Source organism: Argiope bruennichi, chromosome 7 (genome assembly GCF_947563725.1).
Source record: "Argiope bruennichi chromosome 7, qqArgBrue1.1, whole genome shotgun sequence".
NCBI lineage: Eukaryota > Metazoa > Arthropoda > Arachnida > Araneae > Araneidae > Argiope > Argiope bruennichi.
This window is the reverse complement of record NC_079157.1, coordinates 44,283,870-44,304,195: the sequence shown is the minus strand read 5'-3', so window position 1 is coordinate 44,304,195 and position 20,326 is coordinate 44,283,870. Positions and strand designations below refer to the sequence as shown.

General features: G+C 26.1%; 1 protein-coding gene across 1 annotated transcript; it reads left to right on the top strand.

Annotated features, from left to right (window-relative positions):
* Window positions 1-1,242: 1,242 nt before the first annotated feature.
* On the top strand, window positions 1,243-19,295 carry LOC129974940 (protein O-glucosyltransferase 1-like). The gene is made up of 9 exons (XM_056087743.1): window positions 1,243-1,519; window positions 1,611-1,707; window positions 5,700-5,840; window positions 9,278-9,410; window positions 10,881-10,999; window positions 14,371-14,530; window positions 15,292-15,518; window positions 15,615-15,671; window positions 18,646-19,295. The coding sequence occupies exons 1-9, from the start codon at window positions 1,357-1,359 to the stop codon at window positions 18,788-18,790; spliced, it is 1,242 nt and encodes a 413-aa protein (XP_055943718.1). The 5' UTR covers window positions 1,243-1,356; the 3' UTR covers window positions 18,791-19,295.
* The last annotated feature ends 1,031 nt before the right edge of the window (window positions 19,296-20,326 follow it).

Sequence of the window (20,326 nt, the reverse complement as noted above, 5' to 3'; positions counted from 1 at the left end):
GATGTGATAATTAATAAAATATTATCAATGACAAATTAAGAATAAATTTTGAGAAATACATTTTGACTGAGAAATTAATCTTGAGTTCAAGTTTTTCAAACAAGTTTGAGCACTTCAAATTAAACAAGTTCAAAATTTTTCATCAAATCAGATTATTCAGGGACAATTTATAAAAGAATTAACTTTGGGTTTCTATAAGTTTCTTTGACTTTATATACGCGAATTATTTAAAAGCAGACAACTGATTGAAAGGAGACATTTTACATAGTAACAATCTTACAACAACATTATTCACTGAAATACGAACTGTAAAAAAAATAGTATTATTTGATGCTTAAAATAAATTTATAAATGGAAAGGAAAATATTGAATAGACATTGTTTCTTAAAAAAAAGGAGAAAGAGATTTGCTTTGAAATTTTTACAAGATGTATGTTTTCACATGGAATCCCATTCAGCCATTTTTCACAAATTTTCAAACATTAGAAGACAAAAATATTGAAATTTTGGAGGCATTATTGTAATTTACTTTGCAAAAGGAAATTGATCACTTGAAAACCATATCTTTAAATTATTTGGCTTCAAAAAAATTGCATTATGAGCCTTCTCAGAAAACTTCCGTGAACAAACGCCCAAATTTTTTTATATAAGGGCTTAATTACTAATAACCAGGTCGAAATTCAATGGCAGAAGTTGCTTTTCGTCTGCAGATTCTGTGTTGTCATTGGAAGGATTTCTGCCCAATGGATGAGAAGATTTACACATAAAATACATGTTCAAGGAGAAGATTATGTATAGGCAGGCCTTCAAACCTGGGGTGGGGTTTGAACCATGTATTTGAGCCATTTTGTTTATCAGACTCACATCAGATCCTTTTTATTACATATTACTTTGATTAAATACTACACTGATTGCTGTTCATCTTCAAAACATTTCAAGCTTCGAAGCTTTTTGTGGCACTTCCAATCTACAGTTATAAATATCTTGTTTTAAGAAAATGTTTGGCAATTAAGGGACGACTTTTATACCGCTAGCAGAATGGACAATCGTTTTCTCTACAAACTGTGTTGTTATAAATCCCATTTTTTTCTTTCATCCAGTATTTTTTGGCCACCCTTAATGCAATCCTTTATTTTTGAAACACAACTCAGGAACTGTTGACTGAAAATAAATTTTCAACGATCTTAAGAACCAACCATAACATTGCGGTGAGGGAGGCTTCAATGTAAGAAAATAAGTCTTCTGGCTATATACATCTGGCAGCAGCGGTTCGATCCAACTTTTTTTTTGTAAACAATTGAAATATTTTAAATTCAAAACTTGTCAAAGACTCGATAAATTTTTTGCTAGTTTAAAGATGCCATTTATTAAAATCATTTTTTCTACTTTTTATTTTAATTTATTATTTTTGAATATTATTAAGTTCTCATTTTCGGAAATGGATGTATGTGATGCTTTTCAAAAAGACTGTCACACCGACAAAACAGAAAAGGAAGCGGCATCTCATATGTATTCACCAGGTTGATTGACATCTGTTTCTAATTACTGTTTTTTATGAATAATTATATAAATATTTGATTGTAACTCACCATTTAATATGCGTGTTTACAGCTGATGATGAGAAATGGCAAGATATAATTGAGCTCATTAAAAAGGCCAATTCATCTTATGAAGAATGTTCTTCAGAATCCTGTTCTTGTTACTTAAGGTAAGATTCAGCTACAGTTTACTTCTAGAATATTATTTTCCTTCGCTGATTTAAATTTGTTTAAACAGTTGAGCTCTGGAAAAGTTTTTTGCGTAACAAGTGTTTCAACAAGTTTGACGAAACCGCATAATGATGTTACATTTTTTGATAGCTTTCCTGCTATCTAATATTTTGACAAAATTCATCAAGTTTTTAATAAAGACTAATGACTGAAATTTGAGAGTGATTATTAAGCAATTTTTACTTGTTTAGTTATGATGGCTTTTATGAAATAATACTGTGCTTTGTAGATTTTATTGCAGCATTGTTTATTTAATTTAGATATATATTTTTAGTTTATAGGTTTTTTTTTTTTTTTTAAGTGTTTAAGAGAATATATTTCTTTCTTTCAATATAGGAATGCTGAAATTTGGCCTTTTGATTGCTTTCTAATTTAATTTTAGATGCATTCTTTTCATCACTTGTTTAATAAGTTGCTTATTTCAAAATAAAATTTTGAATTGTTTGTGGTGAAAGATTCTTTTGAGTGTTAAAATATTTTTATTGTACAAACTTAAATATAGTTATGGCAGTTTTTTAATCTGTCTGATTATTTAAGTAAAACATTTAAAACTGTTTGCTTTTTTCCAATTTTCTTTCATTTAATTCCATTAACAATAATGCTCCTTTTTGTTGTTGTTATTAGATTATTTGGTAAAAATATTATAACTACAAATGAAAAAAAAAAAAGCATTAAAATGTCAAGAAAATTATTTAGTGTTATAATAAAATAATCATAAAAGCATTAATTTTTAGGAGTGGAAATTTATGTTTTCTTACTAATAAACATAGTTTTGCTAACAATGTATATTTCATCATTGTTTTGTATTAAATTTAATTGCTTACATTTTACTGTTTTGGTTATATTGAAATGATACATTAATAGATTCCATAAGGAAATATAAATAAAATGTAAAGTTTCTTATTAAACATTGGTGGCAAGGTTTCTTATTAAACATTCCTTTGAAAGAAAATATTATTTCTGTATTAAAAATGAACAAATTATCCAAGATCATTGTCATTCTCAAAGTTTTTTTTTTAAAAAAAAAGGCTATTCATATCTGAATTGAGATGTCTGAATAAGAAGCTTGTAGAAAAGGCCAAGAATCTATTTTGTATATGTATTTCATTGTTTTGGTTAAAAAAAAAAAAAAAAAAAAAAAAATCCAGCGAGTAAGCTAGCCACAAATGCAGGCTATTATAATGTACAACTTCCAATTTTCTGCAGGAAGAAAAATCAATAACATGTGACTTACATGCTGTATTTGCGAATGCAAACTTTAACTAAGTTTATCAGGTGAATAATACTTGCACCTCAGATACATCTGCCTAGGGCATGGAGGTAACTAAGTCTTAGTAGGGCTTTCTTTGTCTCATAGCCAAAAGAAAAATTATAGGAAAGGTTTGCAAAGAAAAAAAGTCATCAGAATTTTATTGCTATTTGACGGGAAATATTAATGCTATCTATATAGATATGAAAATTAGAGTTGTCCTTTTATTAGTGAAATTATTACTTTAAATTATTACTACTTTGATAGTCAATTATGATATTATTTGTGTGATAATTATTTTTATCCCAGAAATTCTTTCAATCCTATCAAACTATGAATTCAAGCAACTGCAAGTACCAATTTAAAAGTGCTATAGGAATTAATAAAGTTAAAAGACATATTTTAATATTGTCTATAGTATATTTGACTGCATCAAATTATAGTTTGCAAGTCTGACACTTATATTGAATTTTCTGCATAGTTACTTGTAATTTATTTTTAACACTTTTAAAATTAGAGATGACGAAAATATCATCCATGTAAAGAATACATATAATATCTGATGTAATTATGTATTTTGTGTTCATCAGATATTTCAATCATGATATACTTAGATTGAGACAGCCAGGATTTATGATTTGGTATCTGTATGAGGGAGTAGAAAATGAAAGTTTCTGTTAAGTGTATTTTGGAAAAAAAAAAAAAAAAAAAGAGAGAGAGGGAGAAAGAGAAAAGGAGCATATTTATTAAAATAAAAATGTAGCAAGATACATATGATAATTGTAAAAATATTGCTCTAAAAAATAAATAATTAATCATAAGTAAGCAAAAGAAATTTTAATATTATGTAGAATTTCAAATTCACTGTAAGGAGAATGATTGAAATAGAGTCGAGTCCTAAATGCTAAAGCAATGAGCAATTTTGAGGATTTTTGTTGCTCATTTTGCTTAGTATTCATCTTTTTATTCTTTTAGATAGCATTTTTTCATGCTCTTTATTTATTTCTGTTATGAAAAATATCGAACTTTATAAAGATGTACTTAAAAATGCAGAATTTAGGACATGGTATAAAATTAAGTATTTACAATTGTACAAAAAATTTTGATTGTTAACTATGATATTATTATTACTTTTATAGTTAATTATGAAGTTTTTATTACTTTGATTGTAAATTATGATAGTATTAGTTTGATAATTATTTTATCTCAAAAATCCTTTTGACCTTATCAAACTAACAATTAAAATGTGGTATAAGAGTTAATAAAACTAAAACACATTTTTAAAATTGGCTATTCAAGAAAATGCTTCTCTTTTGATCAATATATAGGCTGTAATCATTTTCTCTGCAAGCTTAACTATTCTCATATTTCTGAAGGTGGAATTCCAGATGTTGCATAAGCAAATGATCTTTTAAAATTATTTAAATAAAATTTGTAACTATAAAATTAATTGTCTCTATAGTTTTTTTTCATTCCATCTACAAATATAATAATAATAAAAGAAGTTTTATCCATCTTTATTAATTGCATGCCATGGGTGAAGCTGCAATAGGAGTATAAATTATTTTTTAAATCAAGCTCTTCCTTGCAGAACTTTAAAAATATATGATCATTAACTTTAGGTAACAGAGGCATTGTTATCTAAAATGCAGCTTTCCTGTTTAATATATATTTGTGAATAACCTTAGTGTTTGCTCCTTCCTCTTTTTGATATGCTTGCCTCTGAGTATAAGTTCTATGTTGAATTGTTTATATTCTCTTATACTTCTAATATTTTTTACTGTGCACATAATTGATAGCATTTCACTTTCGAAACTAAGCATTCATTTTTTTCTTCTTAATAATTTCAAACAAACTTTACAAATTGCTTATATTTGTCCTATTTGTGACATTCGATTGTTTTTCTTTATGCTAATAAGTTATTGCAAAGTAACATGTAAGAATTAGTAACTTCTTGTATGTTATTATAACGAATAAGAATAATATATTATTAGGAATATTTAATAACTTCTGATTAATTTATATTATGAAAACAATTGCTTAAACATGAAAGTCTGTCTTCACTGTAATTTTAACTTCTAAGTTGCAGAGACTATTCCTTCCTCCCACAGAATCAAAACCATGAGTCTGCAAAACTCTTTCTTAACCCTTTCAAGGGCAATGGGAAGTATGCTTCCCATCAAATTTATCTTCGAACAAAGTTATGAAGATTGGCATAAGTTCTGACACTTTTTCAATAAGATAGAAACTTAGATGCTTCAGTTCCTTATCTCAAGCAAAATGCTGTGTTTTGATTTGTTACTTACTTATTAATTAACCAAATTAATCAATTAATAAAATTAAATCTATCTAATAAGTTAAATGAATCTTTTATCTTAAGCCAATCTCAATATTTTAATACACCACAACTAGAAAAAAAAATGGCATTTTAAAGGGTTAAACTATACCAAATACATTCTTATGCTCTTATCTTTTCTGTTTTTCTATTCATAGAAAAAAGCCTTTAGAATAAAAGAATTAGAATATTAGAACTTTAGAATATTAGAATAAAAGCCTTTAGATTTTTGAATATGTTACCAGTTCTATACTTTCTTTCCCAGTTGAACTATTTAAATTTAATCTTTTTTATATTTAGTTGAAAATATTTCTTGTGATCTTGAAAGTATTTTATCTATATTTCAGTTTGATGAAGGAAGATCTTTCACCTTGGCAAAAAAGTGGTATAACAAGAGAAGATATTTTAGAAAGTAGAAACAAGGGAACTTACTATCAGATAATAAATCATAAATTATATCGAGAAACAGAATGCATGTTTCCTTTCAGGTAAAAATTATTTTAGTTTATTAGAGAAACTTTTTATTGGCATAAAATATTTAATGCCAATAAAATTAATATTATAAATATTATTTTGCATTAAATTTACAAAGGAAAAAAATGAACTTAATTGAAACAAATACGTGTGTCAGTTTGAAAAACTTATTAAGTATGAATAATAGCCTATTAATATTAATACTAATCATGATTAGTAAAAATAACTGATTTATCTTATTTACTGTCACTGTTGTAAATAGATGGGTGTATGCAGCTTTCTGTTATAAAATAAGCTAAATTTTTATATTTATGTAAAAAATATAATTTTGAAGTTGTTAATTTTTGACCTTTTTTTCTGATTTAATTTGTAATTTTCAATATTAGTTTGAAGTTAATTATTTCATTGTGATATATTTTAAATGTATTAATGTTGCTTTCTTAAAGGTTTATTGCAAGCTATTCTGTGAAAATTAAATTTTTATTATTCGCATTGTAACCTGTTTAGCTAAGTTGTCAGCTTTTATTTTTGATAAACATCAATCAAACTGTAAAGTTTTTATTGTAAAATGAAATGTATTTTTAAAGATAATTTAACTTAGTAGTTTCAAAAATGGCAAGTAGTTTTGGGTGATAATTAATTTCCTGATCCCATTTCACTTTTTCTATTTAATTAATTCAACAGAAGCTCTATAAAAATGCTTAAATCAGCAGTTCCTACTCTCAGAGTGAAGGGATAAAAATTTATCGATCTAAGACATTCTTTTTAAAAGATACCTAAATCAACACATGTAAAGAAATCCTTATCAGAATCTCATAGTATATAAACACTGGAAAAATATTTTCTCTCTCTTACTCTTACTCTGCTATACTCTTCTGCTCTTGCATCGTTGGTGAACGGACGCTAGTCCATCGGCGCTTCTTGTACATAAATTTTGCATCCTGGGATGAAATAAAAATTAACCATGTCTTCTCTCTTTCTTCAACCTCTGTTTAAAAAATTATATTTATTTGTTGGTCTGAAAGCAATTCATTTTTTAAAGATTTGATAAAAGTTATTTTTTATTTAATTTTGTTTTAAAAGTAAAACTCTAAGGAATCAATTAACAGCAAACATCCCATTGTTCACAAAATTGCTTCAAATAACTGCATGAGTTTCCTTTATGATTTATATATAACTATTCAAAATATTTATACATGGACATCCAAGTGAATAAACTAGTATATTTCACTGGTATCTATGAATAAAATAAATGTAAAATATTGAGTTTTATTCTGATGGTAAATTGTGAGTGATTTAAAGAAGCAGGCATAGGTACCAGATGTGATGAATGGATGTTACTAATTGCTTAATGAACATGAAATTTTTTGAATCGCATGACATTCACACGAGAGAATAAAAGATGAAACAGAAGGTGGGGGAGGGGAAAAGTATTGTATAGCCATTATGTTAACGTCCCCCTCCTCTTGATATAGCAAATGCTTTGAATCAAAGAACATATGTAAATGATTTTATCAGCAGAAGAACTGTGCATAATTAGGTGAAGATTATTCAACCAGAGCAATTACTGATATATTAAATATTGGATGGGTATAGAAAAGATTTTATGAAGCTTTTAACAGTTACTGAGTATTATAGTTCTGGTCAAAAAGTCACAATTACTATAAATGAAGATTACAAATAAAATTTAAAAAATCATCACATAAGTTTTGCCAAATTGACATAGGTGATGCAGGCAAGTATGGACACCAAATTATGTCAGATAGTGACAAATTTTATTGGTTTATTTGTTCGAAATAGAGTTAGATGTAATCCCTTATGGATTTTCAACAAAAAATAGATTAGGATAAGTATTTGAACTGATCAGCGGGAATAATCAATAGTGGAGAAACAATATTTTTGAAGAATGGCAGAATTTATTATCCAATTGAAAGTTTCAGTTCATTTGGCATGATTCTAGAATTGTCTGTTCTTCTACAAATATCATGCAAATTAATCATTACATAGGGTATGTTCAACTGTATATCTTGTAAAGAGGAACTATAAATACACAAAAGTACTATTAGGATAGAGTAGTGCCACATATTAGCAAATTTTATGGATCTATTGCAAGTTAATTTATTTTTATCAAAGATAATTGTGTTATTGCTCTTTTTGAAAGTTGTGATTTAAATGATACTTTCTTTTGTTTGATAAGATTTAGTTCATAGAAGTTGATTGACACAAGGAGAATAATGTTATTAATATGATTAACAAACAGCTGATTGCTGAAGCATTATACAAAAATCAATTCTTATCATGTTAAGTTTTTGTTAAAGAAACTGCTGTCAAATTCTTGTAATCAGTTTACTTATCATTCTAAAAGCTATCACTATGCTTTCAGTTTGTATCTTACATACTCTATACGTTCTTAAAAATTTGTTATCTATCACATGAAACATTTTTTTTTTAGGTTTATTATATGCATTCATTAACATAAAACTGTTGTGCTTGATATTTTTCTTACAAATTTTATTATCTTTTAATGAATGGGCACACATCAATGTATTATTAACATGACATTAGAACAATTTCCTATGTTTGATATTAATAATTATCTATGTTCTAATAGAAAAACATTAATTATTGCTAAAGTATTTATGTTTTTCAGTGAACAAAATTCTAAGCAAAAAAAAAAGTCCACCTTTTAATTTTATAAATTAAAATTAAAACTGTGAATATTTATATTATAATTATACTTTAGATTGTTATTTATCCTCAAGATTCTAATCGAGTAAAGCTAAACAAATATAAATAACAAATAACTATGTAGAATTTTGCCAACAAAATGAAGAAAAACAGGGTTAGAAGCAATCAATTGTAAATTAATACTAAACTTTTTTTTTATATAAAATTTTTCAATTTAAAATATTGTTCATTATTTGAGGTTGATATCTAAGATTCTTTTTATTGAAAATTCATGTATTATTTTAAATGAATGATCTATTATCAAATTTTGTTTGAAATTTCATTTAAGGCATTGCTGTTGATCCTTTAGGCACCAATTTATTTGAAAAAAGTTTTGCAGTTGGAGCAAATTTAACTTGCATTGAATAATATATAAAAGTGATACATTTTGTAAATTTGAACAATGAATCAAAAGCACCATCTGTAATTTAGGCAAAACAAGTGTATAATTAATCTTGGACAATCAAATGTATCCAAGAGCTTAAGAAAATTTGAATTATTAAGTCTCATTCACAACATCAAGAGGGGAAAACATTGAAATGTAGTGCCCCCCCCGGCTTAAAAAAAGGAAAATTTTGATAGAATTTGGATGCTATGCTATGTAATTTAAGAAATATTGAGTTGTATAAAAAAAAAAGTCTATTGGATTTGTATCATTATTAAATCAGTTTTCTTTACAGTGTTTATTATCTTGCAGCTAAGTTTTTTTTGCTTTTACTTTCAGATGTAGTGGAGTAGAGCATTTTATTCTTCAGATAATTGACAAATTACCCGATATGGAATTTATTCTGAATACACGAGATTGGCCTCAAGCTAATAAATACAATAAACCGTTGCCTATATTTTCATTCAGCAAAGTAGGTTCAATATTTAAAACGACTTTTTTTTTTCTTCATCTTCAAAATTTATTGATTATAATTACATATATATCAGTAAAGAATACATTTATAGATTTCTTTTCAGTGTAATATGAGTCATATTGTGTGTGTATTTTCAGAAATATTATACTTTGATCTGACATTTACTTCTACCTTAAAAGAATTAAAATATTGAAGCTTTACTATATTGAGGCATTTCTGTTTTGTTCTCAATCTTCGTCAAATAATTTATTCATTCAGAATTGTGCTAAATATGTTATTACATTTAGTAGAATAAAATCTACATAAATTTTACTAACAGTCCTTTTAAGCAGTGCTTATTAGTCCACAATTTGAAGTGTGTTAATTTATTGAAATTTTAGAATTCATTCATTGCTTGTTGTGTGCTTTATCAATCATGAGAGAAATATTGTAAACAAATTTTATAAAGAATAATCATATTCTTTATAATACTTATAGATTATAATACTTTTACATATAGATTATACATATAGATTATAATACTTTTATAATCTATTTTGTTTTATTGATTTGTATTTTCATATTTTTTTACTCGTTGATTATTCCTTATAAATCATATTATATATTTACATAAAAATTTGTATATGTATTTGCATTTTGTATTTATCTAAAATTGTAATATCGAAATTCAATAGCTTAGATACACTATTTTGGGTAATAGATGGACATTTTTTATAGTTTCTTCTAATATCTTTTCTTTTGTTGATAAATTGTTTACTGTTGTTTATTTGGCTATATGAAAACATAATTAAAATCCTTAGACAATTTTAAGAATGTGTTTTGAATTATAAAAAAAAAAAACTTATTAGATTAAATATGCTTGTTTACTGTTCCTAAAATTAATAGTTTTGAAACTTGAAGTTGCCATCGATTATTTTATAAAGCTGCTTACTGAAATACTAATTGATCTCATCCTGTTGAAGTGGGGAGGTAAACTGCATAGTTTAAATTTTATTTTAAAAAAATTGATGGAAAGTAGTTTTTCATTCTTTGTATTTAAAATTATCAATAACTTTTCTCAAATTGAACATTGTATGAAACATTTTGAAAAATTAAGACAATTAACAACTTTTTTTTCCTGGGGGAATTTTAAACAATTCAATATTAAAATCTCTTGTAAATATGCAAATTTTGCTTAGATTGAATTAATATTATTCTGGAGGTGTGGAATTTGCCTCAAAATGTAGAATTTGAAAATATATTATGTTTTATTATTTAAAATTATGCAGAAAATTGTTTCAGCTTTTCAGTTTTGTTGTTTGTTTATTAATATATAATATCAATGATTCTGAGTGTTTTCTTCGGCTGGTATCAGCATAATACTCCATCACATATTATAAACATGATACATATAACAAATAGATGTTCCAAGAGTAAATAAGAAAAAAATTTCTAAATAATTCTCCTATCATGTCCTTTTTTCTACAGACTTCACAATTTTGGGATATCACTTACCCAGCCTGGACCTTCTGGGAAGGTGGACCTGCTATAAGCTTGTATCCAACAGGTTTAGGAAGGTGGGATTTACAAAGAACAGTCATTAACAAGTATGTTCTGTCGGATACTAGAATTAATTGCTGTTAATTTTACTATTGTCTCTTTTAAATTGAAATTCGAACAATACATTATGAACAAAATTAATACATATGCATTTATTTAGTCTTATGCATAATTTATAAAACTATTTAAATGAATATAGAAATAAAAGAAATCTAACAAATTAAAATAATGCTTTATTTATTTTTTTATAAAATGACTAAAAATAAATAAATAAATGGTCATTTGTTTGTATAACTATTTTTTATCAAGTTTTAAATTTAATTAAAGACTAATGAATATTATGTATAGCTTCAAATACTGTGAATAAAATTCTTTATGCTAAACAGCACCAATGACAACAAAATACATCATTTTTAAAATTCAAGTACTTCTTATATTAGAAACACTGGATTGTGCTATTTGTTTGGCACAATGTTTAGTTTATTGGCATACTTTTTGTTGCATCATTTTGATCAGTGTTTTGATTTAATAGAATCAATAGCTTGTCGAACCTTTGATTGATGATAAAGATTCCTTTACAAAAATTAGTGGAAATTCTTTTCATGTATTTAAAAATGTAGTTTGTTGATTTTAAAACAAATATGAAATCACTGATTACATTTTTAAAAGATCAGGTCATAGCTGTATCTGTGTTGTAACATAAATAAAAAAATCATTATCTGTGTATAATAATTGTTGAAATTAAACAAGGAAAGCCATGTACTAGAAAAAGTAATTTTTCACTTTTTAAGTCAAATCATTATCAGTTGTATGAAATATCTTTTGTCATCATGACTAATATAACATTATATTGCAACATTAATTTACATTCCTTTAGCTGTAAGATAATGCAAAACTGTGAAATGATTTTTTTTTTTTTTTTTTTTTTTTTTTTTTTTGTCTGCAAATATTGAAATCTCCACAAACATTTGAGAGAGCTGTACACTTGTTAAAGTGAAAAAATATATTACGGACCAAATTTCCTATTATTATTTATTTTTAGGAATGCATTAATGCTATTTTTCTGAAAAAAAAAATTAATCAAAAATGACAACAATGTATTTTACAAAAAAAAAAAAAAAAAAAAAAAAATGGTGATATTTTAAATTTGTGATTGCAGTATCTTTTTGAAATTCATTTGAAATTTGCTTCTTCTTTTCTTTGTATTCAAAAATAAATAGCTGCTATCGGTCAAAATTCTGGAATTTTGTTAGGAAAAATAATTATTAAAAGTGGGCCTTTTATCTAAATCTTGTTTAATCTTTTAAAAAAAAGTAGAAAAAGAATGAAATTATAAATTGAAGTGTATTGCCTTATATCAAATCGGTATTTAAACAATTGCCTTTATGCCATGACGGAAGCATATTTATAATAGCTGATTGATGATTACTGCAAACACATTTCGTATATTTTGTTCTAAAAATCAGTTTATTGTCTTGTTAACATGATAATGTTCATAGGCTGACATACTCTGTGTAAATTGCAATGTACATGATGAAAAATTTGTTCAAAATGCTCTACACGGGGGACCATGGGCCTTAGAACTACCAAGTTTGGAAAATAATTATTCTTATGTGGTAGGTACTTGTTAAAAAAGTTTTCAAAATTTTAATTAGTTTTTCTAGTTAAAAGTTAATTAAAATTCCAATATTTTTTTCTACTTCAAAACATATTATTACACTAAAACCATTTTTAAATCACATTAACATTAAAAAAAAAGAAAAAAAAAATGAGGGGAATGGCTTTTTTTATTTCGTTTCCATACAATTTGTCTCTAATTTTTTTCAATTTAAAAAATACTTTTATGTATTTTTTGGAACAATGCAAGTTAGTGCTGCTATTTAAACAAGAGCAAATTTTAAGAAACGAAAGAATCATAAATTGAAACATAAACTATATATTATTATGACATACATGAACTAATTTGTAAATTTTGTTTAAAAATATATTTTTATCATTTTGCTGATTCTAAACTTTTTAGTAAATAATGATTCATTAATTTTACTTTTAGCAGATTGTATCCTTTTAAAAAAGTGATTTAGAATGAGTATTTGCGATTTTTTAGGTGCAAAATTCTAATCAGAAGTTTTAAGTATTATATAATCTTGAACACACTAATATCATTTTTAGGCTTTTATAATTGAATTTAATAATCATGCATTTTGTTTACAAAGACAATTATGCATTGTGCTATTTCTGTTGAAGACATCCCTTTGTTTCAATAAATACAGAGCTTACAGTGAAGAATAAAGTGTTGTCAAAAGTCTATTAAAAAAGTATATACAATAAAAGAGATTTTTTCTCAAAATTTTTGGAAAAGTATATTTATTTTACATTAAAACACATTTAAATTTGAAATTAAGTCCTAAACATTGTGATCAATTTAATTGTTTTATGTATTTACCTTTCCATTGCTGCTCACTTTATTTGAAGATAGTGTTTTTCTTTTTGTATTTATTTATATGTTCATTAAAAGACCGTATTTAATAATAATTATTTAAACAGCAGCAGAAATAATAGCATAGAAATACATGGGCTACATTGAATAAATATTTTTAGAATTTTAAAGCTTTTTTTTTTTTTTTTTTTTTTTTTTGAGAAAATTGCATGAACAAACATCAACAGCAAGAATCCGTAGTAGAAAAGGATATCTTTGATACCCTTCTAGAAAAATTTTATTAATGCAAAACAAAAATTTTCTATTTTGTAATAAATACAAAGGCAAAATTGTCTTTGACTAAGTGTTATAAATGACATTCTGAAGGGAAAATGTACTTGTAAATAAAAGGAACATTCTCAATTGTTATTATTCTTTTATTTTATATATGTTTGCAGTCATTTTTTTTTTTTTCTCAACTGATACAAAGTCTTCAACATTGAATAAGATGTCAATTGATATGATACTCTACTGACTTCTGACAGAGAATACTATGTAGAAGTTAAAGCACATTGTAGAGTAAAAAAAACTGAAATTAAATGTACCGCAGCTTAACTTAGGTTGCTTGTCTATAATAACATTATCTCGTATTTGTAAATACATTATTATTGCAATTATGTATAATTTTAACCAATATTTTTATTTATTATTTTTATCTCAATTTACTTTGAACATTGACATAATAAAGTTACATTGTTTCTCTATCTTTTTTTTTTTTTTTTTCCAAATTTAAATACTTTTCTAGACTATTTTCTTTTTTGTTAGAGAAGGTGGTGAGATATAATAATTATAACTTAGAGATATATAATACTCCTTTATATACTATGTACTAAAACGCTTAGGAAAAATTGTGTTGAAATGTTTGTTGTTTTTTTCTTATGTGAATAATAATAAAATAGAAGGTATCAAATGACGATGCATTTCCCTTGCTTCCTTTCTCAGAACTATTGAGAAATGGCCTTGGACAAAGAAGAAAAACAAAGCATTCTTTCGAGGCTCACGAACTAGCTCAGAACGAGATGAATTGGTGTTGCTATCAAGAGAACATCCTGATCTAATAGATGCTCAATATACAAAAAATCAAGCATGGAAATCAGAGAAAGTAAATATCCATTCTGTTTTTATTAACAAATAATCTATCTACAGTACATTTTTAAAGCTTTGTTAAAATATCCTTGTTTTGCCCAAAATTATGTTAATGGTATATATGGTATATAAATTATGTTAATCTGATTATTGGTGAAAATTGTGATAATCTCCTAAAATATAGAAAAAATGTATAGTAAAATTGGATGTAGAAAAATAATTTCAATTCAATGAAATTTCAAGTATTAAAACAAGATCTGAAATAATTAAAAAACATTTCACTTAGTATTATTAGTATAAACTTATAATATTTTTTGATTTAAAAAAAATTGTTTCTTTCATTACTCATATAGCATATATGTCCCACTTATATTTTAATTCTCTAGATTAAAAATCCATAGTTAATGATTTAATGAGAGACTTTTATGTATATTTTGGTCTTAGTTCAAATTATTCGTTATATATTATGGAAACGAAATTAATCACATCTTGCTGTATGTTATAGATATTATTTCAGAGTAGTTAAAAAGTGTTTATTATTTATTTACTTACGATGTAAGGCTCGTAACTATTTCATTAAATTGAAATTGTAAGTGCTTAATTATTTATATCCTGTTAAAATTATTATTTAATTATTTATATCCTGTTAATTATTTATATCCTGCTTTATTGTTTTATTAAAGTCAACAATTTATATAAATCATAAAATTATTTTGTAGTTTGGATTGTTATTAAGAACTTCGATTCAAAATAAATGTGTGTGTATTTCTGTGATAGGATACACTTGGAGCTCCACCTGCAAAAGAAGTATCTTTAGAAGACCATTGTGTCTACAAATATTTATTTAACTTCAGAGGTGTGGCTGCCAGTTTTAGATTGAAGCATCTCTTTTTATGCAGATCCCTGGTATTTCATGTGGGAGATGAATGGATTGAGTTTTTTTACCATCGTCTTAAACCATGGGTTCATTATATACCAGTACCTACTGATCTTTCAAATGTCATGTAAGTATCTTCGCAGTGAAACAAACTTTTAATGCCTCATTTTTTATTTCTCTAAACTATGTCTTTTTTTTTTTTTTTTTTTTTTTTTTTTTTAAGGGAACTTCTGAGTTTTGCCATGGAAAGAGATGATTATGCTAAAGCTATTGCCCAAAGGTTTGTTATTTTTATTTTATTTTAAGAGGATTTTTGTCTGAACATTTTGTTTCAGATGATTTAAATCTTCTAATTTGATGCTAATTGCACTTTACTTAAGCTAAATTTGTGTTGTTTTTTTTTACAGAACCAGATATAATTAATATCATGAGCATACATTGATAGATATGTATACATTTGAAGGTCATATTTTAGAGGAGATATCTTTAATGAGCAGCCCCCTCCCCTCTTCATTATATAGTTACGTAGATAAAAGTGAAGAAAACTAGCTTTATTCTAGTATTATTCAAATCAAAGAAACTTTTTTAAAGGAAAATTAACTCCTCAAAAATTTTGTACGAGAACGTTATTGCATCAGCTGCATACTGAAATATACAAAATTTTCATTAACAATACTTACTTTTGATGCTTGAATAAGTACAGTGTGGTAGAATTAAGCTGGTTTTTGTAAGAATTTAATTTTAATTATTAAATGGGAAAGTACTGAGTAACTACGTTTTCATAATGAAAAATTAAATAAATCTAAATTGTATTTAAGTCAAAAGTACTTGTTTAACAGTCATAAAAAGTCATCTTATGATATTTTAAAAATTCTAAATGCTGTGACAAACTTTGTCATTAATTACCTTTTTCAAATGAGACTATTAAAAGTTTTGCACACATCTGAAATTTGTTGAATTGCACCACTTAACTGTATGAAAAGTATTCATACATTACCCATGTATAAAACTCAAACATGGGAACACATAAGTTATCAATTAATCATTAACAAAAGTTTAGCCTTGGGGATTGAAGATCTAGGTGTAGCAATGGAGTTGAAGGGAATGTTGATTTCCTGCCTCTATTTCTTTGAGGGTACCATGAGAATATAACATTAATGTATGTATGTCAATATTTTAGGAGAAATTTTATGGGGTAGGCAAAAAAGAATGTGATGCCCCGGCTTCCCTTATCTTCACTATGCCCGTGGTTGGTGTATATGCTCATGGGTTTTGTCTCATTTCATAATGGCTCATAATGTATCACACTAGACACTTTGTACTGGTGGTACTTATACTTGATATGGAATGTGTACATCTATTACAGTCCTTCTTACCTCCAGTTCTAAAGACGGTAGAAAGGTAGGAGAAGATCAAAGGTGGTAGAAGAAGCGATTTCTCAATTGTGACAGTCTTAGGGCAAGATCTTTGGTCATTTCTGATAACTGTGGATGCATGTATTTAATATCCATGATTTTAAAGCAGTTACTTAATCTAATGGAAAGAGAAAAATTTTTCAAAATCTGTTATTTCTTTTCAATAATTTATAATTGATCACATTTCATACCATCTATTTATTCTGTTGCTGCCAGTCTGTTACATTATTCATTTTATACATTTTCATCAATTGTTTTCAAGTGAAAATGTCATAAAAAGTGATATACAACTTGATGTTGTTTTTGTAGACTAAATCATATTTATTAAAGATTTGATAACTGTAGCAACTCTTTAGAAGATTTCAATATTAGTCAAAGATGCAAAGAGTTTTAGAAATCATGTAATCCAAATGATTAAAATACATTTTAAGAATACCAAGTTATATATGTTGAAAAAATGATGGCTTAGAAAATATACAAAAATGCTAAAATGATTTTTCTTTTTTTTTTTCATTTCAAAAAAAATACAATTACTTCTATCATTTGAAAATTTACCATAATAGTTCTTTTTAATCAATTTAATTACCTTTCTAATCAGTCTCTTTATGATTCGAATTGGATCATCTTAACAAATTTGAGTATCCTGAACTGTAATAATTTTTATCCTTTGTAACTATAAATTTCAGCACTTACGGACCAAAGAAAATGACTGCCTAGTAAAATATGCAAGAATTAAATAAATAAATGAATATAAATAAAAAAAAAAGAAAGAAACCACCTATTCTCTGATTAGTTTCTTACACACGAGTAAATTTGCTTCTTTTCATATTTAAAATCTCATTGAATATTATTTTTGGTTCAAAATTAGAACAAAATCAGTTAAGTAAATTTGTAAAGTCATTTGGATAAATGTATTACAGCCAGTTAGCACTGAACAATTGATATTGTTACGAGCGCCTTTGGCTAAAAACTAGATTTAACTTAAGCATACTAGAGCTATAACATACTTTCAGAACTCTAAAGTTGGAATTAATTGCGCACGAAACCAATATACTGTTTTTGTGTATGGCAACATTTTGTAAATAAGAGAGAATAAAATGGTGTCAGATTAACAATGAGTGAATTATTTTACATTGCAAATCTTTGAATCTTATTAGACGAGAAATGACTGAATGAAATGAAATTCAGATAGAGTCTCAACTGATATAATAAATACTAAGCAATTTGAAAACTATTTTAAATCTATCCTGTATTATTTCATCTGTTTTGTATATTACTTAAATAGCACCTTACTACTTTTCATTATGTTAGGATTTAAGAAACTTAACTGTTGACAATTTCTGATGAGAGAAATCTTTTTTATTTTCTACTTTTCACAATTTTGTTACAATTTTTTGACATGGATATCTGTGTATGTGATATAAATTCCAGGTGTCAAGTAAAGTCCTAATTTTCTTCATTTCATATGTTCATGTTTTCATATTGCATTTAATTTGATAGTGATGCATTCTTTTAATGTGTGTGTATATCTGTGTTATGATAATTCCTAAATTTTTTATCGAAATATGCGTTTTAACTCATTTTTTTTCTTTTCATATGGAGACTATGTATTTAAAGATTACATATTTAAATAGGTTTATAAAATTGTTAAGATCATAAACTGCAAACTTCTATTTTTTTTATTTTTTTTTTGTATTTTTGTGTGTGTTAGGATTGCATACACAATCTAATTGTATGCACATATGCTCACTCTCGTGCAATACTTTTTTTTATTGGTTTCATCTTAGTTTATATTTAAAATTCATTTCAAATACTTAAAAATGCTTTTGCTTATTTCAGGGGCTTTGACTTTATATGGAATCACCTAAAGATGGAAGACATTCTTTGCTATTGGGAGAATCTATTACTTAATTATGCAAAACTTCTTAAGTACAAGCCTCAAAAATATAATAATTTTAAGATAATCAAACCAAAGTATAAATAATAATCGGTTCATGTATTTTGTTGTAATATAATATTTTATAAAAAGAGCTTGGGAACAAGCCAAATTCATTCCAATTTTAGAATAAATTTTATATTTTTTTACAGAGATGTTTTCTAAAGCTAAAATGGTTTTCTTAGGTTTTTATTTATTTATTTATTTTGACTATATAAAGTATTTGAATTATTTTCTTTCCCAATTGAAAGTCTTATCATCAAAAGTTATTGTGTAAATAAAAATTCATGTCATGAAAACAGTATGATTAATGCACTTTTCTATCAAATTCAACAATATCAGTTTGTAAAATGACTATTATTTTTGTAGCATGAGTATGATGCATCCCTCATGTTTTTTGTGCATGAATAACCCATGTTTGTGTATATTCAAATTCATTCAATAGCAGTTTGTGCAAATTCATTTATGGATCATCCTCATTTGGATCTTGAATATGTAAGCGATGGTTTGTTGTGCATGGGATTTCAAATAAAGTTTATTTACAGCTTGTTAATGATTTGGTTACAGTTCAGAAGTAGGATTAGCTGGTCTAAACTGGGCTAAATAAGTAATGGCTATTATGTAAGAATAACCTACAATATATCATGTTTGAACTTGTTGAAGAAATTCTGTAGATTGCTAGAATTATTGACTTGAAAAGCTTGATTTTAGAAAGTAGCATTACGATGAGGAATTAGTATTAGGAATTCTAATTTAAATGTTGAAAGAGAAGAAGTAAGAAAAGCCGCTGAATATTTGATACTGAAAATGCAGAACAACAGAATGAAACTGCACTGAGATACCTGGAGGTTTAAACCTAAATTTTGTCAGCAATAAGTATTGTCCAAACTAAAAATTGAATGGCAAGCACAGTTGCAAAATTTTGATTCCAAAATTGATGATATTGGCTTATTTTTAAAGCATTTAGAAAGAGTAATGAGCAGGACATGGAATCTTTTTTGTAGATGTCATGTTTGACAGGAGTTCTTCCTAGTGAAATTGTTGGCCTTCTGAGACGAATTAGCTGTTGAACCAGAAGAATTAGCGGAAAACTATTTATATATCACATTATTTTTGCTTAAACATTTTAAATTAAGTGATGAGCCGTTTAGGCAATTGCTTTACTCTAATAAAATTAAAGATGGAAAAGTTTTGCCTAGAATATTATCTTGATTTCAAAACTACTTTAATGGTTGGATAAACGAACTGAAAATAGAGATAGTGAAAGATATAAGAAGTTCAAGGGTTTTGGTTCAAATAAGTATCGAATTTTGGAAGATATCAGCTCAAAGGTAAAACTGAATTATTTTCTTCTGAAAAGCAAATTCCTGTTAAAAATATCGATTTTACTCAAAGTAATCACAGAGTGTTTGAATCAATTATTTCTTACAATTGTTATTAAAACGAACACTTTTCATGTGATTGCCTGAAACTCAAATGATCCAAGTTTTGTTGGACTGAAGGGCATGGAATCAAGGATTGCTCCAAAAATCCAGTTGCCAATTGGTGAATATTTCACTATATCATACAGAGTATCATTTAATT